Below are 26,863 nucleotides of genomic sequence, written 5' to 3' on the forward strand. Positions count from 1 at the left end.
TTGTCACTCAAAGTGCATCAGCGCTGAAAGCTGAAAATTGGTCTGGGACTGAGGGGGGTTTAAGTGCCCAGTAAGCAAGTGGTTAAATTCAACACACTCCACAATATTAAAAAAACAACTTTTATTTCTTACCTCTATTTACCCCCCTTTTTTTTCCTTTTGTTTGCACCCATCCCGTTCCGTGACTGTCACCCAGGTAAATATGACATGTCAGTCTCCTCCTGGAGTTTTCCGTGATACTCATGTCACACATCCCAGGAGGCAACAGGTTCACAAACAGATTTACTTGATATCTCTCTCAGCTAGGAGAAAGAATAAAAAAAGACTGCACATGTGCAAGATCTTGCACCGTGTCAACAGGGGGCTGACTGCAAGTATTTAGAAGAGACAACGGGTCCCCATAATAGAGAAAATAATTGTAGAGAGGAATGAGACGTACGCTATAAGGGGAAATGCTGGATTTGATGGCCTTGTAAGTATATTTATTCTTCTTAATTTAGGGGGACATTTATCACTTCAGTGTTTTTTTTTTTCTACAAGTGGTGCAGGGTCAGCTTTTAGACCAACGATATATGTTGAATGATTGTTAACAAGAACCAAGAATGCAAATCTGTATGATACAGTAGCTGCTGAAATATTTACTCTGTGCTTGAACAGTTTTTATTAATGTCAAGCTAATCTGTTCATATTCCATTTTGTCTATTTTAACTGAAACAATTTACAGTAGTTCCTTTTTACCAACAACCATGTACTGTATACAGAGGATTGGCTTATTGGTGTTACATTAGACAGATTGCTTTAGCTGTGTTTAGATTGTTATGGGTTTTGAAGAAGCACTTTTGACAGTATGAACCACATCACCTCTCCTGCGTCCTGTGTATTTGTCTTGGTGGCTGCCATTTGACTTTTTTTGGAACAACTTACACCGGATCGTTTTTGGTGGTGTGCAGCCTCCTTTTCTTTTCACATTAGAGAGATTGCTTTAGCTGTGTTTGGATTGTTAGGCTAACTGTGGTCCTTTGTACATTTCCAGAGTTGTCAAGACATTTCCCCTTCATTATGACTTCACCAATTTCAGACAGTGTATTCAGTTATGAGGCTGTGCCAACCAACATCTCATCTCATGAACCCGTTCTGAGCACTTCAATTCCAAATCCCATGGAGATCGTCCAACCAGAGTCCAGTGTGTATAACGTCCCTCAAGGTCCTCCCACAGTGAATATGTTTGCTGCCTCTCCACAATGGAATATCAATGTTCCTTTGCCACAAATTCCACTTTCAACCACTTTTCATCAGACCTTTCTGAAAGGGAAGCCTTTTGCACTGGGTGTAAGTACTAAAGTCTTCATGAAGAGACCAACTTATATTATTCTATACTCTACTTTGCTCTGATTGCAGTTAAAGAGTGTGTATAAGGATGAATTAATAATTATAGGTTGAGATTTTATCTGACAATGGCCCTCATTCAAAATACAATGGGCAAACTATAAATTTACATACTGAATGTAATGAAGGCTGCCTATCACAGTAACACTAGACTCTCTTTTTCTCAATAGCCCTGCAACATTCTGTAAATACCTATTGACCCTGCCAGTAGAACAATTGATAGGGTGAAACTCTTTTCCTTCTGCTGTGAAATCATTGCAGTGTTGTCACCTTTGTTGCTCCAGAAGCTGCTTAGATGTTGACACCAGTGATAGCATTCCTAGGGTTGCCCACAGCCCTTTAGATTAACAGCACTTCTCTCTATTTGCTGAAGCTTAGTGAAGTTATATAAAAGCTTTACTCCCTCCCATCACCTCCAGCACTGCCTAAAAAAAGATGCAGGCGAAATCCAGCTTCAGTACTGCAATGTTTTAAAAAGGTTAATTATATTTCTTTTAGACATTTGATAATGCCATCTTGCCATAAAAATGCCTGTTTATCACTCTAATGCCCTGTACACACGGTCAGACTTTCCGACGGAAAATGTGCGATCGGATCTTGTTGTCGGAAAATCCGATCATGTGTGGGCACCATCTGACGTTTTCCTTCGCAATTTCTACACAAAGTTTGATCGTTTAAATTCCAATGGTATGTAGACAATTCCAACGGACAAAGTGCCACGCATGCTCAGAATAAATTACGAGACGAAAGCTATTGGCTACTGCCCTCTTTATAGTCCTGCCGTACACGTTCTATGTCACCACGTTCTGAACGCTTGGATTTTCCGACAACTTTGTGCAACCGTGTGTATGCAAGACAAGTTTGGGCCAAAATCCGTCTGAAAAATTCTGATGGATTTTGTCATCGGAATGTCCGACCGTGTGTACAGGGCATGAGAGGAAAAAACTTAATGCTTTAAACCTTTTTGCTGCCATTTGCAGTCATTTTTGCGTAGATGCTTAAAGAATAATTATACCCACTTCTCTCCAATATGCTCCACAGGAGGGAGTGCAAGCAACGGCAACCAAGGGGTTGGAGGGACGCACCTGTAGCGAAATTCAATGTGAATGTGCAATTAGCACTGCCTGCTCAATAATTGAATGAGCAGGCAACCCGGCTAAAATATTTGTTTATAAAATACCTAAATGTATCTACAGGTATTCAGCATGGAAAAAAAAAAAAATAATATACCAGGGAACCCTCTAACATGCGTGGAAAAAGGGAATAGTGCACAATAATGCCCACACACTAAAAAGATAGAACATGTGTGTAAGAGAAAATAAAATGTGAACCACGAAAGTGAAAATATGTGTTAAATGACAAAAAAGTGCACTAAAAAATAATTGGTGAAAGAGGTGAGTGGTCAGTGCATTCTTAAATAAAGAAGGGGAAAACAGAACCAGAGTAATGCCCTGTACACACGGTCGGACATTCTGACCACAAAATCTGTCGGATTTTTTCCGACGGATTTTGTCCTAAACTGGTGTTGCATACACATGGTTGGACAAAGTTGTCGGAAAATCCGATCGTTCGGAACGTGATGACGTTCATTTGTTCGTTGCGACAGGACTACGTTGAGGCTAGTATCCAATAGCTTTGATCTCGTAATTTGATCTGAGCAGGCGTGGCACTTTATCCGATCGGAATTCTCTACAAATGATCGGAAAAGGTCTGATCGGATTTTTTTGTCGGAAAATTTGAGATCCTGCTCTCAAATTTTTTCCGTCAGGAATTTCCAACAGAAAAAGTCAGATAGAGCCCACACACAATCGGATTTATCCGACAATATAATCTGATCGGACCTTTTCCGTCAGAATTTACCGACCATGTGTACAGGGCATAAGACTTGGCAATACTGGTTAACAACAAACTAATGGCACCAGCCAGTGTTTAGCTGCATAAGCCAACATTCTTGAGATGAATAAAAAGGGATACAAAGATGGGATGCCAATACAGTATTATGTCTGTATACAGGGTAAATTAGATACAAAAGGAATTTATTGAAATTAGGAAGCTGGTTTAAACCTTTGTAGGGTGAGAAATGGCCCTCACCTCACCTAAAAGGATATTGCATTTAAGCAAACCAGAACCTTCAAGTGGAAAAGTGGGATTAACAATAAAGTTACATAGTTAGTCAGACACACGTCCATCTAGTTCAACCAAAAAATGAGATATATATATATATATATATATATATATATATTCAGGTCCATAAATATTGGGACATCGACACAATTCTAATCTTTTTGGGTCTATACACCACCACAATGCATTTGAAATGAAACGAACAAGATTTGCTTTAACTGCAGACTTTGAGCTTTAATTTGAGGGTATTTACATCCAAATCAGGTGAACAGTGTCAGTTTAGTTGCCCTTCTCTGCACTTTCTCCAGTTCCCTGATATCCTTTTTGAGAAGTGGTGCCCAAAACTGAACTGCATATTCCAGATAAGGTCTTACTAATGATTTTTACAGGGACAAAATTATATCTCTCTCTCTGGAGTGAATACCTCTCCTAATACAAAAACTGACTTTGCTCGCTATGGAAACCGCAGCTTGACATTGCATGCTATTATTGAGCTTATAATCTACCAAAACCTCAGATCCTTCTCCACCATTGATTCTCCCAGTTGAACACCCCCAGTATGTATGATGCATGCATAATCTTAGCCCCTAAGTGCATAACTTTACCTTTATCAACATTAAACCTAATTTGCCATTTAGTTGCCCAATTAGACAGTGCATTATGGTTGGCTTGTACGTTGGAGACATCCTGTAAGGACGTTATTCCACTGCATGTCTTAGTTTCATCTGCAAAGACAGAAATTTTACTTTTAATCTCAGACCCTATATCATTTATAAAAGATATTAAAAAGTAAGGGTTCCAGCACTGAACCTTGGGGTACACCACTGATAACCTTAGACCATTCAGAGTATGAGTCATTAACCACTACTCTGTCTTTTAGCCAGTTTTATATATATACAAATTGATCTTTCCAGGCCTGTAGATTTTACCTTTACACATGAGCCATGTGTGAGGAACTGTGTCAAACGCTTTTGCAAAGTCCAGGTATACCACGTCCACAGCCACCCCTCTGTCCAAGGTTTTACTTACCTCCTCATAAAAAGAAATCAGGTTTGTTTGACAATTTCTGTCCTTCATGAATCCATGCTGTCTGTTGCTTAAAATATTTTTTTCCAACAAGAACTCGTCCACCAAGAATAGGGCTTCTAGAGCAAATGGGATTCTCTTTCTGCAGAATCAACAACCAGTAATCTAATTAAGGTAATTGGGCAGAGAGTAGCCAGCATATAGTATTAACCAGGAGTACTGTATATACATTGATGGAAAAAAGTATTTGACCCCCTGCTGATTTTGTACATTTGCCCACTGACAAAGAAATGATCAGTCTATAATTTGAATAGGTTTATTTTAACAGTAGATACAGAATAACAACAAAAATATCTAGAAAAACACATTTCAAAAAAATTATAAATTGATTTGCATTTTAATGTGTGAAATAAGTATTTGACCTGTTCACAAAACATGACTTAGTACTTGCTGGCAAAACACTTGTTGGCAATTACAGAGGTCAGCTGTTTCTTGTAGTTGGCCACCAGGTTTGCACACATCTCCGGAAGGATTTTGTCCCAATCCTCTTTGCAGATCCTCTCCAAGTCATTAAGGTTTTGAGGCTGATGTTTGGTAACTTGAACCTTCAGCTCCCTCCACATATTTTCTATGGGATTAAGGTCTGGAGACTGGCTAGGCCACTCCAGGACCTTAATTCGTTTCTTCTTGAGCCACTCATTTGTTGCCTTGGCCATGTGTTCTGCATCATTGTCATGCTGAAAGACCCATACATGATCCATTTATTATGCCTTGGCTGGGGGAAGGAGGTTTTTACCCAAGATTTCATGGTATATTGCCCTGTCCTTTGTCCCCTTTATGTGGTGAAGTTGTCCTGTCCCCTTAGCAGAAAAACATCCCTAAAGCATAATGTTTCCACCTCCATGTTTGACGGTGGGGATGGTGTTCTTGGGGTCATAGACAGCATCCCTCCTCCTCCAAACACGGCGAGTTGAGTTGATGCCAAAGGGCTTGATTTTGGTCCCACCGGACCACAACACTTCCTCCCAGTTCTTCTCTGATTCATTCAAATGTTCATTAGCAAGCTTCAGACAGGCCTGTACATGCACATTCTTGAGCAGAGGGACCTTGTGGGCGCTGCAGGGTTTCAGTACTTCATGGCATAGTGTGTTACCAATTGTTTTCTTGGTGAATATGGTCCCAGCTGCCTTGAGATCATTGACAAGCTTCTCCCGTGTAGTTCTGGGCTAATTCGACACTATTCTCATGATCATTGGAACTCCACGAGGTGAGATCTTGCATAGGGCCCCAGACCCAGGGAGATTGACGGTTATTTTGTGTTTCTTCCATTTGCTAATAATCACACCAACTGTTGTCACCATCTTACCAAGCTACTTGGCGATGATCTTGTAGTCCATTCCAACCTTGTGTAGGTCTACAATCTTGTCCCTTAGACAGCTCTTTGGTCTTGGCCATGGTGGAGAGATTGTAATCTGATTGATTGCTTCTGTGCGCAGGTGTCTTTTATGCAGGTAGCAAGCTGAGATTAGGAGCACTCCCTTTAAGAGAATGCGCCTAATCTCAGCTTGTTACCTGTATAGAACACACCTGGGAGCCAGAAATCTTGAAATGCAAGATTAAAATAAAATAAATAAATAAAATAATTAAAATAAATGCAAATTAATTAATATAACTTTTTTTAAATGTGTTTTTTCTGGATATTTTTGATGGTAGGTTTGTTTTAACAGTGAGAGACAGAATAACATTAAAATTATAGACGGATCCCATGCTGGTTTTGTTTGTTTACCCACTAACAAAAAAATTATCAAATACTTTTTCCCCTCAATGTGCTGTCTATGCACACCAGTATGATAATAATACAAGCCTTATATAAGAAAAGATTGTACATTGAATTGTACAATTGTATGTCCTTGTATTAAACAGGTGTTATCTTTAAAAGGACCCAACAGTCCTGGAGGAATTGTGCACATATACAGTGGTGTGAAAAAGTGTTTGCCCCCTTCCTCATTTCCTGTTCCTTTGCATGTTTGTCACACTTAAGTGTTTCGGAACATCAAACCAATTTAAACAATAGTCAAGGACAACACAAGTAAACACAAAATGCAATTTGTAAATGAAGGTGTTTATTATTAAAGGTGAAAAAAATTCCAAACCATCATGGCCCTGTGTGAAAAAGTGATTGCCCCCTAAACCTAATAACTGGTTGGGCCACCCTTAGCAGCAACAACTGCAACCAAGCGTTTGCGATAACGTGCAATGAGGCTTTTACAGCGTCCTGGAGGAAATTTGGCCCACTCATCTTTGCAGAATTGTCCTAATTCAGTTACATTAGAGGGTTTTCGAGCATGAACGGCCTTTTTAAGGTCATACCGCAACATCTCAATAGGATTCAGGTCAGGACTTTGGCTAGGCCACTCCAAAGTCTTCATTTTGTTTTTCTTCAGCCATTCGGTGGTTGACTTGCTGGTGTGTTTAGGATCATTGTCCTGCTGCAGAACCCAAGTTCGTTTCAGCTTGAGTACACGAACAGATGGTCGGACATTCTCCTTCAGGATCTCTTGGTAGACAGCAGAATTCATAGTTCCTTTTATCACGGCAAGTCTTCCAGGTCCTGAAGCAGCAAAACAGCCCCAGACCATCACACTACCACCACCATATTTTACTGTTGGCATAATGTTCCTTTTATGAAATGCAGTGTTCCTTCTACGCCAGATATACTTGGACACACACCTTCCAAAGAGTTCCACTTTTGTCTCATCGGTCCACAGAATGTTGTCCCAAAAGTCTTGGGGATCATCAAGATGTGTTGTGGAGAAATTGAGACGAGCTTTGATGTTCTTTTTGCTCAGCAGTGGTTTTCTCCTTGGAACTCTGCCATGCAGGCCATTTTTGCCCAGTCTTTTCCTGATGGTGGAGGCATGAACGCTGACCTTAACTGAGGCAAGTGAGGCCTGCAGTTCCTTGGACGTTGTTGTGGGGTCTTTTGTGACCTCTTGGATGAGTCGTCGCTGCGCTCTTGGGGTAATTTTGGGCGGCCGGCCACTCCTGGGAAGGTTCACCACTGTTCCATGTCTTCGCCATTTGTGGATAATGGCTCTCACTGTGGTTCGCTGGATTCCCAAAGCTTTGGAAATGGCTTTATAACCCTTTCCAGACTGATAGATCTCAATTACTTTCTTTCTCAATTGTTCCTGAATTTCTTTGGGTCTCGGCATGATATGTAGCTTTTAAGGATCTTCTGGTGGACCTTACTGTGTCAAGCAGCTCCTATTGAAGTGATGCCTTGATTGTGAACAGGTGTGGCAATAATCAGGCCTGGGTGTGGCTATAGAAATTGAACTCAGGTGTGGACAACCACAGTTATAGTATGTTTTAACAAGGGGGGCAATCACTTTTTCACACAGGGCCATGATGGTTTGGATTTTTTTTCACCTTTAATAATAAACACCTTCATTTACAAATTGCATTTTGTGTTTACTTGTGTTGTCCTTGACTATTGTTTAAATTGGTTTGATGTTCCGAAACACTTAAGTGTGACAAACATGCAAAGGAACAGGAAATGAGGAAAGGGGCAAACACTTTTTCACACCACTGTACTTGGGTATATATATTTATTAATCAAGATATTTCCAGATGAAAGTTGCAGCAAAGTTCAGGTGCAGGGTTCCCTGAGGAGGGCTGTAATGTGACACCCATCTAGGTGTCAAAGACCTGATGACAAGATCAGCAATGATGAGGTGATCATCTAGCCATTGTCCAACCAGTCTGGAACAAAGCTTCTCACCAGCAGAAATGGAGGTGTGGCACTAAAACGTAGTCAGCCTATTTACTCTATGTCTTAGCCCCTAGTAGCTTTGAATCTAATGTAAAACCGAACCTCTAACTACCTAATGGGCCGAATGCCTAAGCTGGCTCTAGCCTATGCTGGTTATTGAGCCCTGAGCTAAAACTAACTATAGAATCCAGAACCAGAAGGGACAGCGTTAACTAAAATACAAAGAGCTGCATTTAAACTTTATTGTAATAAACAGGTTCATGTACTAAGATTCATGCACAGTAGTGACAACATTGTGGCTCCAGCCAATCACAGTGCTGGAGCCGCGAACCCGAAGGTAACTCCAGTGGAAGAGGTCGGCTGTGTACTCAGAGTGCCGATTCAGGGCATTACTCTGAGATAAGTATTTCATAATGAGCTAGCATGCGATGCATACTAGCTCATTATGCCTTCGTCTTGCAGGGTTTGTTTTTTCAGAGGTTTACAGCCTCTTTAAGGACGTTTGGAGCATTTTCACTCATCACACATAGGGCAGCCCATCGGCCTGAATAGGCTGCCGTGCATGCAGCAATCGCCCCAAAGAAGCGTCAGATTTTTTTTTTTTTAGAGCGGAGCTTGGTGCGTTTTTTACTGTGATTTTTCATCTATCATAGTGGGAGCGAACGTTTTGTGGTTTGTTTTTCTGGCTACACGCATAGGGCAGTCTGTTGATTTCAATTGGCTGCACTACTTGTGGTTAATGGGACATTTTGTGGGTCGTGTGTTTTTTACTGGGCGCTTTGCAGCATTTGCCACTAGTTTTTTTCACATGGCAAAATGTGTGTTTGCTTCTATGTTTGGTGTGCCTTTAATAATGGCACTGAAAGCGCAACTAGTAATTTAGGTGTATAAAGATAGCCATACACTATACAATTTGATGTGGTGTGAATGGGGCCTGAAAGTGAAACTGGTGCGATAACACAAGAACAATTATACTCCATTCACATTTCTTTGCATTTCAGAAATGCGCTGCACCAAAAATCACAGTAAAAAACGCATCAAGCTCTGCTCTAAAAAAAAGTTTTTAAGCTTTTTGGGGTGATTGCTGTGTGTAGAGCAGTCCATTCAGGTGGATGAGCTGCCCTATCTGTAATGAGAGAACATGCTCCAAAACGCCTTCCCCCTTGCTAAAGAGATGTAGAGATGTGAACGAGGCTTGACAGCTGGGTGTTTCTGTCCACTCCCTCCTATGTACTTGTATAAAGATGGCCATACACTATGTAAAACAAGTACATGAATGCTATATTGGTACATAGAGGAGCTGGAATTTATAAAAAAAAAAAGTTAACAAAGGGGAACTTACCCTTTTAAAGAGGTCCCGCTGTGTAAGTCTATGAAGCATGGCTCCATAGACACACAGCCTTAGAGCACACAGACACTGTGTGTGACTCCATAGCAAATGGCTTACTATGGGGACACACAAAGAAGAGGAGGAGCCAGGAGCGCTGCCAAGGGACCTGGGAAGAGGAGGATCAGGGCCGCTCTGTGCAATACCACTGCACAGAGCAGGTGAGTAAAGCATGTTTGTTATTTTAATTAAAAACATTTTTTGAGTTTGTTTCACTGCAAATAAATCAAAATTAAAGTGTTACTAAAGTCCATGCAAACACCAGCTCACAGCAAACATGAAATTACAAGTGAACCAAACACCCAGTGGCAGAATACCTGACTAATAACTAACAAACAGAAGCCTAACAACTAACTATATACACTACATATCAAATAGGGAACACCGAAAAGTAGGGGAAAACTGGGAGGTGCAGGGAGCAGATGGGAAGGGGGAAACAACATTGGGATCAGCAACAAGAGGTATAAGGCAGGGTACAGGGTACAGGGCAAAAAGCAAGAGCAGGATCTAGGCAAACAAAATCTGGAAGCAACAAAACACTGGAGTGAGAGGCACTTAGTAAGAGAGGACATAAATACTCTCCCAGTAGCCAGCATCAGGTGGAAACTGATTAATGGGGTCTGCTGGCTGCTGTGAGACACCTGCTGGTGGACACTGGAGACACAGTGCCACCAGCATGTGATCCAAGTCCTGACAATGGGATAGTAAAGCTTCACAATCAAAAATATGTTAGGAAGCGAGTAATCTCCGTATTTGCAGGTGATACTAAGCTAAGCAGGGCAATAACTTCTCCGCAGGATGTGGAAACCTTGCAAAAAGATCTGAACAAATTAATGGGGTGAGCAACTACATGGCAAATGAGGTTTACTGTAGAAAAATGTAAAATAATACATTCGGGTGGCAACAATTTGAATGCAATCTATACACTGAGGGTAGAACCTCTGGGGGAATCTAGGATGGAAAGGAACCTGGAGGTCCTAGTAGATGATAGGCTCAGCAATGACATGCAAAGCAAACAGAATATTGGCATGCATTAAAAAGGGATCACCTCCAGAGATAAAACAGTAATTCTCCCGCTCTACAAGACTCTGGTCCGGCCGTACCTAGAGCATGCTATCCAGTTCTGGGCACCAGTCCTCAAGAAGGATGTACTGGAAATGAAGCGAGTACAAAGAATGGCAACAAACCTAATAAATGGTCTGGAGGACATTAGTTATGAGGAAAGGTTGCAAGCACTGAACTTATTCTCTCCGGAGAAGAGACGCTTGAGAGGGGATATGATTTCAATGTATAAATACCATACCGGTGACCCCACAATAGGGATAAAACTTTTTTGCAGAAGGGAGTTTAACAAGACACGTGACCACTCATTAAAATTAGAAGAAAAGTGGTTTACCTTAAACTACGTAGAGGCTTCTTTACTGTAAGAGCAGCAAAGATGTGGAATTCCCTTCCACAGGCAGTGGTCTCAGAGGGGAGCTACGATAGTTTCAAAAAACTATTAGATAAGTACCTGAACGACTGCAACATACAGGGATATACAATGTAATACTGACATAATTGGGTACATTTACTAAAACGGGTGCACTCAGGATCTGGTGCAGCTGTGCATGGTAGCCAATCAGCTTCTAACCTCAACTTGTTCAATTATACTTTGGCTATAAAACCTGGAAGCTGATTGGTTTCTATTCAGATTTTGCACTCTCCAGCTTTAGTAAATAACCCCCATAATCACACACATAGGATGGACTTGATCGACTTGTGTCTTTTTTTTCAACCTCACCTACTATATAACTATGGGGATTATTTACTAAAGGAAAATCCACTTTGCGCTGAAATTGCACTTGGAAGTAAAGTCGCTGTAGATCCAATGGGGACATGCAAGGAAAATAAAAAAACAGCATTTTAGCTTGCACATGATTGGATAATAAAATCAGCAGAGCTTCCACTCATTTCAGATCTACCCCTTAGATTTAGAGTGACTGCACTTCCAAGTGCACTTTCAGTGCAAATTAGATTTGCCTTTTGTAAATAACTCCCTATGTACCTATGTAGGCGAGTTAAAAGGAAACAGTAATGGGTAGTATTAATGAGGGTAAGGGCCGGTTCACACAGCGAGGCGATGCGAGGCGACACGACTCGCCTCGCTCCCGCAAGTCGCCCCCGTTCTGTACAATGGAACCGTTCTGAGAGGAGCGTCTCGAGTCGCTCCGACTCAGAAAAAAGGTTCCTGTACTACTTCTGGGCGACTTCGGGGGCGACTTGCATTGACTTCTATACAGAAGTCCTCTGCAAGTCGCCGCTGAGGTCCCCGCAGGTCGCGGCGAGGCAAGTCGGAGACGCCTCGCCGCGCCTCGCTGTGTGAACCGGCCCTTAATAGAAGTGAGTACATGTGACAAAAGTTAGCTGGAGCCTGATGTATATTGAATTACCTAAAAACAAGAATTGCCTTTTTTTCTGTAGGTGGTGCTGATTTGTGCGGGCACATTTAATGTGATCATGGGAATTGCCATGATCTTCTCTATTTTCAGACTTTCTCTGATAAGTGGAAACCCCTTTTGGGCAGCAGTGGCTGTAAGTATCACAGTTTTATTCAACTGGTTTAGAGTTTCAATGTTATAACTCAAATGTTTATTATTACATGTATGTATTTATTTTGTAGTATATCATTACAGGAATCATGACCCTTTCAGCTTACTCTAAGATATCCCTTTGTCGGGTATGTACAATTTTAACAATTTTTCAAAATGATCCCTTTAAGGCTCAATTCTAATTTATTTTATTTTTTTATAAACAAATTTTCCAAGGGCCTAGTGATGATTTTTAGAGGACCTCCACCTATATTTTTTTGCATGGTCCCCCATAAAATGAACACCAGATCCAAAGGGTTGGGTACAGATTTCCTAGGGAACTTAAAGCGGGAGTCCGCCGTTTTTTTTTTTTTTTTTTTAAAAGCCAGCAGCTACAAATACTGCAGCTGCTGACTTTTAAAATAATGACACTTACCCGCCCAGCGCGCCCGCGATGTCGGCACCCATAGCCGATCTCTCGATCGTCTCTCGGGTGCTGCCGCCGCCATCTTGGGTATGGGAATCAGGAAATGGAGCCTTGCGGCTTCATTTCCCGGTTCCCTACTGCGCATGTGCGAGTCGTGCTGCGCAATAAGGATGGTCCCCGCTGTCTCTGGGATCCGTGTGTTTCCCAGCAGGCAGCGGGGGACCTTCGGAAAGGGGCGTAGATTCTGCGGAAAGGGGCATAGCTTCTGCAGAATCTACGCCGGAAGTGGGTGCAGATACCTGTACTGTACAGGTACCTGCACCCCCCTCCCCCCTGAAAGGTGCCAATTGTGGCGCCGGAGGGGGGGAGGGTTCCAGGGTTCCAATGAGCGGAAGCTCCACTTTAGGGTGGACCTCCGCTTTAATGCATATTTTCTTTGTAAGGCCCCTTTCACACTGGGGCGGTGGGTGCATCGGCGGCACCATTCAGCCACTAGTGGGCCGCTAGTGGCCAAGAAAGGGTTAAAACCAATGCAAAGCGCTGCTGCAACGCTATGCAGGCGATGAATGGGCAGGAGCGGTGAAGGAGCGGTGTATATACCACTTCTTCACCGCTCCAAAGATGCTGCTTGCAGGAGATTTTTAAACCACTTCAGCCCCGGAGAATTTGGCTGGCCAACGACCAGAGCATTTTTTGCGATTCGGCACTGCGTTGCTTTAACTGACAATTGTGTGGTCGTGAGACATGGGTCCCAAACAAAATTGACGTCCTTTTTTCCCACAAATAGATGTTTTGGTGGTATTTATCACCTCTGCGGTTTTTATTTTTTGCGTTATAAACAAAAAAAAAAAATCAACAATTTAAAAAAAAAAACTATATTTTTAACTTTTTGCTATAATAAATATCCCCAAAAAATACATAATTTTTTTTCCTCAGTTTAGGCCGATACGTATTCTACATATTTTTGATAAAAAAAAAAAAAAATAGCAATAAGCGTTTATTGATTGGTTTGCACAAAAATTCTACAAAATAGGGGATTTATGGCATTTTTATTAATAATAAAAAAAATTTTTTACTAGTAATGGCAGCAATCAGTGATTTTTATCATGACTGTGACATTATAGCGGGCACATCGGACACTTTTGGTGCAATTTTGGGACCATTCACATTTATACAGCAATCAGTGCAATTAAAAATGCAATGATTACTGTGTAAATGTGACTGGCAGTGAAGGGGTTAACTAGGAGGGGGCGATGCAGAGGTTAAGTGTGTCTTAGGGAGTGATTCTAACTGTGGGGGGGGGGGGGGGGGGGATGGTCTGTGTGTGACACTACAATGATCACAGCTCCTGATTACAGGGAGCTGTGATCAGTGACAGTGTCACTAGGCAGAACCAGAAAATGCTAGTTTACATTAGCATTTCCCCGTTCTTCCTCTCCGTGAGACGATCGTGGGTATCCTCGTGGACTAAGAGTCCGTGGGACCCACGGTCGGAATCACAGACCTCGCGGTGGGCACGCTAGCCAAGCCCCGCGAGATCATTTTGCGCAGCGGAGCCAACCTGCCGTAGTAAAACTGTGGCGGCTGTTCTGCAACCGGCTAATGTCCTGCAAGCGCACCACTCCAGTGTGAAAGACTAGAAAAATAAAAAACAAATATGATACTAACACACACCCTAAAGAGTTAAACTACATATATTTTATTAGCTATAAAAAGTAACCGAGAAAAGTTCTCTCTACTGATACAAATTGCTTAGAGGATGAAGTTGTAGGAACCTTTGCATATGGTTACTAGGATGGTATCTGTGAGATTGTTTCCATCGGTATAATACACCTGACCAGTATGGAAACGAAGGTCCCAAAGATCTACATAACTTACCTAGTGTCTGATTCCATTTACACAGTCATATGTGATTACCAGAAATAAACAACAGACAATTAGACTTTTTTCCCCTTCTTCTCTATGAAGAGGAGGAATGCTTTGTACCATCTATTATATAGGTCTATTGTTTTGGGGAATTGGTTGACCACTGAAGAATAATTCCCTGTCACAGGCATTCTTTTTGTGGGTTTTATAGGATATTGTTGGTGGTGCCTTTTTGTATTTCTGCTTTTCATAGCTAATAACTATATGTAGTTTAACTCTTTAGGGTGTGTGTTAGTATCATATTTGTTGTTTTTCTTTTTCTAGTCAGTATTTTGTTGATTACACCCCCCACAATATAGTCGGTGAATACTACTTTTTGATACTAGAGGCAGGAGTCCCTATTTGCTCATATTTTGTTTCACACTGGAGAGACAGGAGCGGCGCTTTACAGGCGCTATGCAGGAGCTATTTTTAGCGCTGTAACGCCTGTAAGGCGCCTCAGTGTGAAAGAGGTCTTTGCATCAGTGCTGCTACAGCACTTTCTGTACATGACAGAGATTCACCCTTTCACAGGCAGGATTAGGGCTTCCCCTTGGCATGTTATTTGAAGGAATTTGATCTTAATACTTTACTTTAAACATTAAAAAAAAAAAAATCACTGCTTCAGGTTGAATACATTTTTTTTTATATATATTTCCCAGGACATTGTCAACCCCCTTTTTTAGCCCATATGAGGTTTTATTTTTATATATATATATATATATATATATATATATATATATATATATATATATATATATACTGTGACGATCTGAGGGGGGTGATTATGCTCAAGTATATAAATATTAGTGCGCTAAAAAACTAGGCTGATCAAACAATAATTTAAACAAAAGATTGTGTCTGTGCACTTTATATATTTGAGATATCTTTGTTATATTAATGCACGTGATCACTTTATTATTGATGGTATGAAATCCATATAATATACAATAGGTACATTTTTTGCACTTTATCGATTAAGATTACAGTGGTTGCATTTATATACGTGAAAACCTTATCATTGATTGTATGAAGCACACACACCATACAATATGGGATTTTTTACATTTTTTACATTTTTAGTTTACGTGGTTTTTTTATTTGACATCTTTTTTTTCTCATTAAGTGTGTATTTTTGTTGAAAGTGTATCTAAGGAATTTTTTGGCACTTTATATTTATATTTATTTTTATTTGTATGTTTTGCACAAAATTATGCACGAGAGCACTTTCTCATGGATATAAGAAAAGGGTATATCCCGTAAATTCATGTAAAGTGAAGACACAATATTGTGTTTAAATTATTGTTTGATCATCCTAGTTTTTTAGCGCACTAATATTTATATTTATTTACTTTGATTAGTGAGGGATCATTATCATTGGTGCAGCTATTTCTTCATATACTAGGTTTATTTATATCAGCGCTTGAGTACATTGGCGCCCACAGGTAGGGGCAAGGGGGGTCAAGTGCCCCCCCTGGAATCAGGGATCAGATCTTAAATTCAGCACAGTTGCGTCGCTATCGGGGTGCAGGCAGCCCTCACCCTGGTGCCACCCGCCAATGGGGTGACACAATCAAGGTGCTGTCAAGCCCCCCATTAGTGTAGTGGGACTTTGGCTCTTTTCCCTGCTCAGTCCAGCAGAGAGCTCTGCGGCATTGTGACAGGCGAGCTGCAGGCTGTCAGAGGTTTCCCCCGCTCGTCCCTCCTTTCTCCTGTCAGGGAGAAGAGATGGTGGCTCTCACCAGGTTCCCCGCCCAGCTTCCTGCCTGCTCCTTCCCTTCGGGAGAACTGAAGGCCAATCGAAGGAGACTAGGAGAGGAGAGCATCATGGGACCTGTAGTCCCAAAGATTGGCGGCCCCATTTTCCACAGGCAAGAGGCTACAGCTCTTTCAAGAGAGAGATTGAGAGACTGCAGCCTGGAAAAAAGCAGAGGGAGAGAGCGCTACAGGACAGAGAATGAGGAGTGTGCTGGGAGCGGAAGCCAGAGAGAGAGCCACACTGCCCAGTGCCACCAGAGAGAGAGCCACACTGCCCAGCGCCACCAGGGAGAGAGCCACACTGCCCAGCGCCACCAGGGAGAGAGCCACACTGCCCAGCGCCACCAGGGAGAGAGCCACACTGCCCAGCGCCACCAGGGAGTGAAAGGCTGAGCCACTACCAGGGTAATGACATACTAAACTATTGACCAGAGTCGCCCCTGAGGGGAACCAAGAGTGAGCGATCATCCAGCTGGAGGGATGACTGCTGTAGTTTCGCTGGGTCTGGTAAGAGGGCCTGTTGGCCGTTATACATTACTTATCCTAAGGACTGTACTCTGTCTGCAGACTCTGACCATGATAATGTGATAATAATAGGGGCTGTGCATGAGTGACCCTAAAATGATGCCCTCCCCCTAAAAAAAGTTCTGCGGACGCCCATGCTTGAGTATTTTGTATACTATATTAGGCTCAAGTGGTGTATGCGTTTTCAGGAACAGCGGTCAGTCCAGAAAGGGCGTGGCAGCCCAATTTTATTTAAACAAAACAAACTTCACAGAAAGTCTTCCCTCGTAGGGGGTTCCACCATCATTGTATAACAGAAAAATGTCAGCATCCTAGCTCACTCACTCTTACTTCCTCCCTCCTTCAAACTCCTTCCATCCTAGGTGAGCTTACTTGCTCACCCAGCTTGGTCGCGGGCCACATCTGCCTCCTGCAGACATACACGCTCAGACTCCTAGAGACCGCCTGTCTCTCTTTCACTGAGCCGTCTCCCCCTGAAAGCCCCCCCGACTCCTACACCAGACCACCTGCCTGTAGAGTGGCGCTGTTCCCAAGTGTGAGCCCTGAGCTCTCTTCTTGAGGGTAATAAAAACCCACCCCACAGGTGTGCAATTAGCATGCCTGCCTTTGCAAAAACCAGCCTGAAGGTGCTAATGTACACCATGACCTGGGGTCGCCCCTCCACAGTATAAATACTATATTATATATATATATATATATATATATATATATATATATATATATATATATATATATATATATATATATATATACACACATATACACACACACACATGCTACTGTGCAAACATTTTAGGCAGGTGTGAAAAAATGCTGTAAAATTAACCCCTTCTCAACCAGCCACCATAGTTGTACTGCAACAGATTGGCTCCCCTGGCAAACCGATGTAGTTGCACGTCGGGTCGCCTTTGGACCACAAGGGGGCGCATGCACACGCTGCGACACCGGAGCCAATATGCGTGCCCGGAGGTTGCCATGACTGCCGGGCACCCATGATCGGATCACTCCACACAGAGACAGAACAGAAATCTGTCAATGTACTAAGTATGAACAATGATCGCTCTCTTCATCCAGACAGTCCCCCCCCCCCCAGTTAGAATCACTCCCTAGGAAGCACAGTTAACTCCTAGATTGCCCCCTTGTGTTAACCCCTTCCCATCAAAGTTACATTTACACACTAATCAGTGCATTTTTATAGCAGTAATCGCTGTATAAATGGCAATGGTTCTACAAATGTGTCCGATCTGTCTGCCATAATGTAGCATTTCCGATAAAAATTGTTGATCACCGCCATTATTAATACAAAAATAAATAATAAAAATGCCATAAATCTTTCCCCTATTTTGTAGATGCTATAACTTTTGCACACACCAATCAATATACGCTTATTGCGATTTTTATTTCCAAAATATGTAGAATACATATCGGCTTAAACTGAGAAAAAAATGATCAAATACCAACAAAAGAAAGTTAAATTTGTGGGAAAAAAGGACATCAATTTTGTTTGGGTACAAAATCACACGACTGTGCAATTGTCAGTTAAAGCAATGCAGTGCCGTATCACAAAAACAGCATCAGTTCTTCTAAGTACACTTGCACACAGTTTCTGAAGGAACCAGGCAGGTAGGTTGTTCCAAACATCTTGGAGAACTGACCACATATCTTCTGTGGATGTAGGCTGCCTCAAATCCTTCTGTCTCTTCATACAATGTCAGAAAGGCTCTATGATGCTAGGATCAGGGCTCTGTGGGGGCCAAACCATCACTTCCAGGACTCCTTGTTCTTTTTTTCGCTGAAGATAGATCTTAAAGAGGAGGTCCAGGCTCCTTCAGAAAAAAATGAAAAGTCAGCAGCTAAAAAATACTCTAGAAATTGAACCATCAGAAGGACAGCGCATCAGAGAGACTCATAGGTTGATGTAAAAAGCATAAAGACAATTTATTAAATGAGAAAGATAAAAGACTCAATAAAGGACGTTTGATCCTCCTGGGATCTTGAAACCTTTACATCAGTCAATCACGACAATAAAACAACAGTTGCTTGATGACAAATTAGCCCTGGCATCTTCTATTCGTGACTTTGAGATGTTGGTGACTACAGGGCTGTGTTACCAATGTAGTCTATTGTGCACGTAGATAAAAGGACTGTGGGTGATTAACTTCCAGAGGCAGGGGGAACCAGTAGAGTTCATATACAAATGAAAATAAATGATTGGAACTGAGTTCCCAAAGTCACTCACTTTTATGAATGGCTGGACTGTAGGGCTGGGGCACCGTCATGCTGGGCTGGAGGAGTGGAAGAGAAAGGGTCAATCCTGCTTCCTGTGCTCCGGGACGGGGGTGCAGTAAGCGCTGGAGAATGTTGGTCCAAGTTGAACACAAGGTGGCGTCCACCTTGTGTATCGGAGAGGCTTGGAGCGCAGCGCTCCGCTTCGCTTGCCCGAGCGGTTTGCGGGTCACTATTGGTCACGTGGGAGGCTCCGTAGCGAGGGGGGTTACCATGCCAACCGGCCTGCTAACATGTTTCGCGCACATGCGCTTTATCAAAGCTGAGGCGGCGTGTGGCACACAACAGGATATATGGCATCGGGTTGTGTGGAGGGGCGGGGAGTGTCGGAGTAGATTAAGTTAACCCCTTTCGTGTCAATACATATGTTTAACTCGTAACTTATGGAGCGATCATATCTATTGATGTGTAGACTTAACGGAAACCGAAAGCAATGGATTTAGTTTCGATTGAGGTATTAAGTGGGTGAAAAGAAATATGTGGGGTGGGGAACAAAAGAGAGATAATTATGTGAAAAAAGGGGGATAATTATGTGAAAAAAAGGGGGGGGAGGGGGAATGTATATGGAAAATGTATATTGGATGTAGCGACATGTTTGAATAAAAGTTTTTAACACTATAAAACCTAAAAAATGTAAAAAATATAAAAATAAAAATGCAAATAAAAATAAAATGGAAATAGGAATGTATTTGGATATGGAAATGAAAAGAAAAAGGTGAGAATAAAAAATAATAATAATGATAAAAATACAAAAAATAATAAAAAAATATAGTAAAAAAATATATATAAAAAAAAATATAATAATAAATAAAAAATAAAAATAAAAAATATTATAATAAAAGGTAAATGGTAAATGATAAATGATGGATAATAAATAATAAGTAATAGATAATAAATGATAAATAAGATTAAGAATAATCAAAGTGGAATGTAGAATGTATATATACATGTGTATTCACTCATTCGGGTACCTGGTACAATGGGGAGGGGGGGGGAAGGGGGAAGGGGAAGGGGGGGGAGAGGGGAAATTTGGGGAGAAGGGGTTTGGGGGGGGGGGGGAAGGGGAAAAGGCAAGAGGGGGAAAAAAGGAGAGGGGGGAAGGGAAGGGGGTCATGCTCTAGGTGCTGCCCTGTAGATGATACAATTTGTTGGGCAAGTTCGTGTGTTAATGGGGGATAATGCATTGGTGATGGTGATGGGTTGAAAATAACAGGCAGTGGGTTATGTTTATGTCTAACAGATGTGTATCAGGAGGTTATGCTAAGGATATCGATATCTTCGTTGAGGCCTTGTGGTGAGAGGGTACCCATGAGATATATCCAAAAAGTCTCTCTACGGCACAGGAGGGAGAATCTTTCGTTATCCGTTAGGGTACCCTTTGGGATGGACTCGATTGCAAGGACCTCCATTTTTTTTAAAATCTTTATCATGGAACTGGCGAAAATGGCGCGGGATGCTGTGTTTAATGCAACCCTTTTTGATTAGGCGGCGATGTTCGCCCACCCTAGTGCGTAAGGCCCGTATGGTACGGCCTACATAGAGGAGGCCGCAAGGACAACGTAGGACGTAGATCACATATTCAGTGGAGCATGTAATGAATTGTTTTATCTTAAAGGTTTTTCCTTGAGGTGTGGTGATGGTGAATTGGCCATTAGGGATGGATTGGCAGGTGAAACAGCCTCTTTTGCGACATTTGTATATCCCATGTCTATTGTCGAAATACATTCTAATATTGGGGAATGATTTATTACCATTTTTACCGGATTTTGTAAGTTTGCTAGGGGCAATAATATTCTTTATTGTACGTGAACGTCTGAAGGTAATTTGTGGTCTGGATGGGAGGGAAGATGCCAAGATCGGATCTAGCTTAAGGATATCATAATGTTTGAGAATTATTTTTGAAATATGTTTATATTGTGTGTTGAAAGTAGAAATGAACCTGACCGCGGGACTATTGTCTGTGGAATCTTTGGGACGCTTTTTGGTGGGTGAGTGCTTGGTTGTATGTTTCCTAAAGGCCTGTGTGATTAGGTCATCTGGGTAGCCTTTTTCTATAATTTTTTTGGCCATCTGCTGGCCTTGTTGTATGTAGTCATCAGTTAGGGTGCAGTTTCTCCGTAGCCTCTGGAATTGGCCACTGGGAATATTTTTCTTCCAAACTGGGTGATGACAACTCTTGTAATGTAGATAAGAGTTGCCTGACGTGGGTTTGGAATGATTGCTAGTGATGACATTATGCTCATTATGGGATAAGACCAGATCCAAAAAGACTAGCTGGTTTTGGTCAATGACTGATGTGAAAGATAGGCCCATGGGGTTGTTGTTACAGAAACTAACGAAGGAGGCAAAAATGTCCACGCCTCCACTCCATATGAGCAAAATGTCATCTATATATCGACCATAAAACACAATGAACTCGGCAAAGGGATTATTTGTCCAGATGTTTTGTTTTTCCCAGAACCCCATGTTAAGATTGGCATATACTGGGGCAAAACTCGCTCCCATGGCTGTGCCTTGGAGCTGGAGATAAAATTGATCGAGGAAAGTAAAATAGTTATGTCTCAGACAAAATTCTATGCTTAGTAATAAAAATTCGGTCTGTCTAGAGTTCATGCCTTCATTAATACTCAAGAAATGTTGAACTGCGGTTAGTCCAATTTCATGGGGTATGGAAGTGTAGAGAGAATTAACATCCAGAGAGGCCCACATATATTCCTCGGATCATTTATAGTTGCCCATGATCTCAATCACGTGGCTGGAATCCTTGATATATGAGGGAAGTTGTATTACCAGGGGCTGTAAGATGTGAACTATGTAAGCCGATAGTCCACTGGTGAAGATGTTGGTACTAACCACTATGGGTCTTCCTGGGGGGTTGGTAGGGGACTTGTGGATCTTGGGAAGGTGATAGAAGTAAGGAGTGCTACAGACTTTAGGCAAGAGAAAACACTTTTCTTTGGGATTGAGCACTCCATCTTTATGGGCTTTCTCAATCATAGAGGATAGGTCACACTGGTACATAGGGAGGGGGTCAGTTGTAAGTTTTTGGTAGGTGGTCGTGTCAGATAACAACCGAATGGCTTCACCAAGGTAGTCACCCATGTCCTGTATGACTATACTGCCTCCTTTGTCAGCTTGTTTGACTATGATGTTTTTGTTGGTGGTGAAATTTATGAGGGCCTGTTGTTCTGGTTTGGCTAAATTGGTTTGTTTTTTGTTATTATTGTTGGTGGTATTACATAGCTCGATAAAATCTTTGTAGACCGCTTGATAGAAAGTTTCGATATAGGGTCCCTTGGATTGTGTTGGGTTAAAAGTGGACACGGGTTTCAAATGGGTATGTAAAACCGCAGGCTCTGTAAAGGGATGTTGTGTCTGACTGGAGATGTTGCTCTCACTCCACAGCTCTTCGAGAATACCTAGGATCTCGTCGTGTGTGGTGACGTTTATATTAATTTTATCTAATTCTGGTGTCAGATCACATTTTGCGTTATTGGTTGTTATTTTAGTAAAATGTCTATTTAAGGTGAGGGATCGGACGAATTTATTTAAATCTTTGAAGAGGCCAAATTTGTTGGGTCCTGTGGATGGTGAAAAGCTTAGACCTTTTTTCAATAATGTTAATTCGTAGGGAGTTAGGGTATGTGTTGATAGATTGAAAATTTTTATGGTGCTATCTTCCACTAAATCTCTACCCGTTCCTTTTTGTTTTGTCTTGAGTTTTTGTCCTCCTCTACAACCTCTTCTAGTTTTCTCTTTTCTTTTGTGAACGTGACTCCCTTTGGAGAGAGGACTAAAAAACCTTCCTCAAAATTGGGAGGAGTAACTATGGTCCTATCTTTTGTCTTATTTACATCGGGGGCACATATGCTGTCGTTCGATTTGGGGCGAGCTCCTTCTTTGGTATACTTGTCCAGGTTCACCATCACCACACCTCAAGGAAAAACCTTTAAGATAAAACAATTCATCACATGCTCCACTGAATATGTGATCTACGTCCTACGTTGTCCTTGCGGCCTCCTCTATGTAGGCCGTACCATACGGGCCTTACGCACTAGGGTGGGCGAACATCGCCGCCTAATCAAAAAGGGTTGCATTAAACACAGCATCCCACGCCATTTTCGCCAGTTCCATGATAAAGATTTTAAAAAAATGGAGGTCCTTGCAATCGAGTCCATCCCAAAGGGTACCCTAACGGATAACGAAAGATTCTCCCTCCTGTGCCGTAGAGAGACTTTTTGGATATATCTCATGGGTACCCTCTCACCACAAGGCCTCAACGAAGATATCGATATCCTTAGCATAACCTCCTGATACACATCTGTTAGACATAAACATAACCCACTGCCTGTTATTTTCAACTCATCAACATCACCAATGCATTATCCCCCATTAACACACAAACTTGCCCAACAAATTGTATCATCTACAGGGCAGCACCTAGAGCATGACCCCCTTCCCTTCCCCCCCTCTCCTTTTTTTCCCCCCTCTTGCCTTTTCCCCTTTCCCCCCCCCAAACCCCTTCTCCCCAAATTTCCCCTCTCCCCCCCTTCCCCTTCCCCTTTTTCCCCACTCCCCCCCCCCCTTTTCCCCCCTCCCCCCCCCCCCCCTCCCCATTGTACCAGGTACCCGAATGAGTGAATACACATGTATATATACATTCTACATTCCACTTTGATTATTCTTAATCTTATTTATCATTTATTATCTATTACTTATTATTTATTAACCATCATTTATCATTTACCATTTACCTTTTATTATAATATTTTTTTTTTTTTATTTATTATTATATTTTTTTATATATTTTTTTTACTATATTTTTTTATTATTTTTTGTATTTTTATCATTATTATTATTTTTTATTCTCACCTTTTTCTTTTCATTTCCATATCCAAATACATTCCTATTTCCATTTTATTTTTACTTCACTTTTTTTTTTAAATTTAATAATGTTTATTGAAGATTTGCATCTGAACAGAACAACACAAAAAAAAAAAAATAGAGAAAATACTCCTCAATACAATACAAGCTAAATCCACTCATACATAGGCTAAGCAGAGCTAGACATATATGTCACTAGATCAGAATATTGACAAATTAAACAATAAAGCCAACAGGAAGTGCATTGTAAAAACATTAGTATTATCTTGTACCCATCCTAAGCAATTATGCCCCCGTGGGGTGTTATGTCTAATCAAAGCACACGAGCCACAGACCCCCTGGTGCCCCAAACGGGATCAAGCTGCAACCCAAGGGCTGGGCCCGCCCACAAAGACCAGGATACCCCCCCACTCATCTCAACAAAGTTCAGAAACCTGGAATACCCAAAAAAAATATATCGGGCCAAGACCGGCCTACAACTTCACTGCCATTTCCCTTAGGACCCCAATTGGGGCCCATCCCAAAACACCAAGGGAGGTGGAGAAGAAGAGAAGAGAGAAAACGTGAGAAAAAGGGAAACAAAAACGGGGGGGGGAAAGAAAGGCAATGTAAAAAGCTTAATCAAATGTTACCTGTCCTAGAAGACAAAGCACCCGGCTGCACTCCTGGAATAAGAGAGATATTACACAATGTCGCCCAAGGTTCCCAGATCAACCGGAATCTTTCCGTTTTGTCATGCCACTTGGCCACTATTTGTTCTTGCACCATAATCCATGTTACCTTGGATCTGAACATCTTGTACGAAACTGTATGTTTCTTCCAGGCCTTAGCTAACGTAATTTTAGCCCCAAGGAAAACAAAAAACGCTAATTGCTGTAAATGTTTGGACAACGCCGGGATGGAAAGATTAAGTAAGGCTAAACTGGGGTGCGGAAGTACAGCGGTCCCCGTAATTGTACTAACTGTACGAAACACTTTCCTCCAGAAGGAACGGATGCGTGGACAGGACCACCAGATATGAAACATATCTCCTCCCAGCTCACATCCTCTGAAACACCCTGGTGAGGAACCCGGAAAAATTCTTGCCAGCCTGGAAGGAACATAGTACCAACGAAACAGTACTTTGATACCTGCCTCTATTAGCGAGATATTAAGTATACCTTTGTGAGCTCTCATCGAGGCCCTGAACCACTGTTTCAGATCCCAGGAGCTGTTCAAATCAGCTTCCCACGCGAGAGCGTAGGGAGGTTTGTTGTTCTTCCCCATGAGAGCCGCGTAAATCAGGGAAATGCCCCCCCTCTGGTCCGTGACCTGCGCACACCATTGCTCATATTGCGTTATAAAAGGAGGAAGAGGTTTTGAAGTCCAAATGGAATTCAAAAAGTGTGAAATTTGTGTAAATCTGAACATTTCCGAATCAGGCATATTTAGTTTCTTTTGGCAATGTGATAAAGAAAGGGGGCCGGAAGGAGAAAAGAAGTGACCGATTCTGTATAACCCCTTATCCGTCCACCATTTAAAAGCTTCTATATTTTCCCCCGGAGGAAAATCCCCATTATGAAAAATGTGAGTCAGAGGTTTCAGTGGAGAGATCAAAGAGCCCCTTTTGAATAGGTTGGAAGAAAGCGCCAATGAATGCGAGAGAGTGGGAGCTAGAATCGCTGGTCTGCGTTTAGGACAACATCCCATCAGGAAATCTATTGTGTGGTGAGGAATAGATTGCCTTTCCATCAATAACCAGTCCGGTTTTACAGAAACCGAGAAAGCCATTGATATCTGGGCCAGTTGTGCCGCTTGATAATAACCCCATAAATTGGGAAGGCCCAACCCTCCTTGAGATTTCAATCGGTAGAGTGTGGCTGAGGAGCACCTATAGCCTTTCTTCCCCCAGACAAACCTCACTATATCCGTTTGCATTTTGTCAAGGAATGTTTTGGGGACTGGAATTGGGAGCGAACGGAACAAGTACAATAGACGTGGTAGAAGTGTCATTTTCACCGCATTAATCCTACCCATCCAGGAGATGCCACAACCAGACCAACGTACTAAATCCTCTCTGCATTTTTGCGCCATGTAGGGATAATTAGCTTTGAATAGAGTGTGTATATCTGAAGTGAGTTTTATTCCCAAGTATGGGAGCTGAGATTGTGCCCAGGAGAAGGTAAAATTATTTGAAAGTTGAGCTAGCACATCAGTAGGGAGCGTAACATTCAGGGCTAAAGATTTCTCCATATTGACCCGGAGTCCCGAGATCTTACTAAAATCTAATAAAATCCGATTAATGATGGGCAGAGAGGTCAGAGGTGATGTAACAAAAAGAAGAAGGTCATCCGCATATAGGGCGCATTTATGTTCGCCAGACCCACACCTGACCCCCCTAATGTCGGGGTTAGAACGTAAGGCAATGGCTAAAGTTTCTATGGCTATGGCAAAAAGAAGTGGAGATAATGGGCACCCCTGTCTTGTCCCCCTACCGATACCAAACTTGTTAGAATATCTGCCCAACAGACGCACCTGAGCCGACGGATTAGAATACAGAGCCGATATGAGGTTAAGAAAGTATTTACCGCACCCCCACCTCTCCAAAATATCCGTAAGGTACTGCCAATCAATAGAGTCAAAGGCTTTATGAAGGTCAATGGACAGCAGGAACCCCTGTTGCGGGGATCCCCCGTCCCATTGTGCCTGTAGGAGTGAAATAACATCTACTGCGCGTCTAATCTGGTCTGGTCCTTGTCTCCCAGGGATGAACCCCACCTGATCTTTGTGGATATACCGGGAGATAAAGCTTGAAAGCCTATTCGCCAGTA

At 42.0% G+C, this 26,863-nt stretch overlaps 1 protein-coding gene across 1 annotated transcript in view; it reads left to right on the forward strand.

The window, feature by feature from the left end:
• Positions 1 to 26,863, forward strand: part of LOC143929766 (membrane-spanning 4-domains subfamily A member 8-like) — a 100,088-nt gene that overhangs the window by 32,740 nt on the left and 40,485 nt on the right. The window contains exons 3-5 of the mRNA XM_077453742.1: positions 1,034 to 1,329; positions 12,162 to 12,272; positions 12,361 to 12,417. Coding sequence (XP_077309868.1) covers positions 1,034 to 1,329; positions 12,162 to 12,272; positions 12,361 to 12,417 — 464 coding nt within the window. The remainder of the gene's footprint in view (positions 1 to 1,033; positions 1,330 to 12,161; positions 12,273 to 12,360; positions 12,418 to 26,863) is intronic.

This window comes from Lithobates pipiens, unplaced genomic scaffold (assembly GCF_037356315.1).
Source record: "Lithobates pipiens isolate NorthernLeopardFrog02 unplaced genomic scaffold, aLitPip1_a1.2 Scaffold_25, whole genome shotgun sequence".
NCBI lineage: Eukaryota > Metazoa > Chordata > Amphibia > Anura > Ranidae > Lithobates > Lithobates pipiens.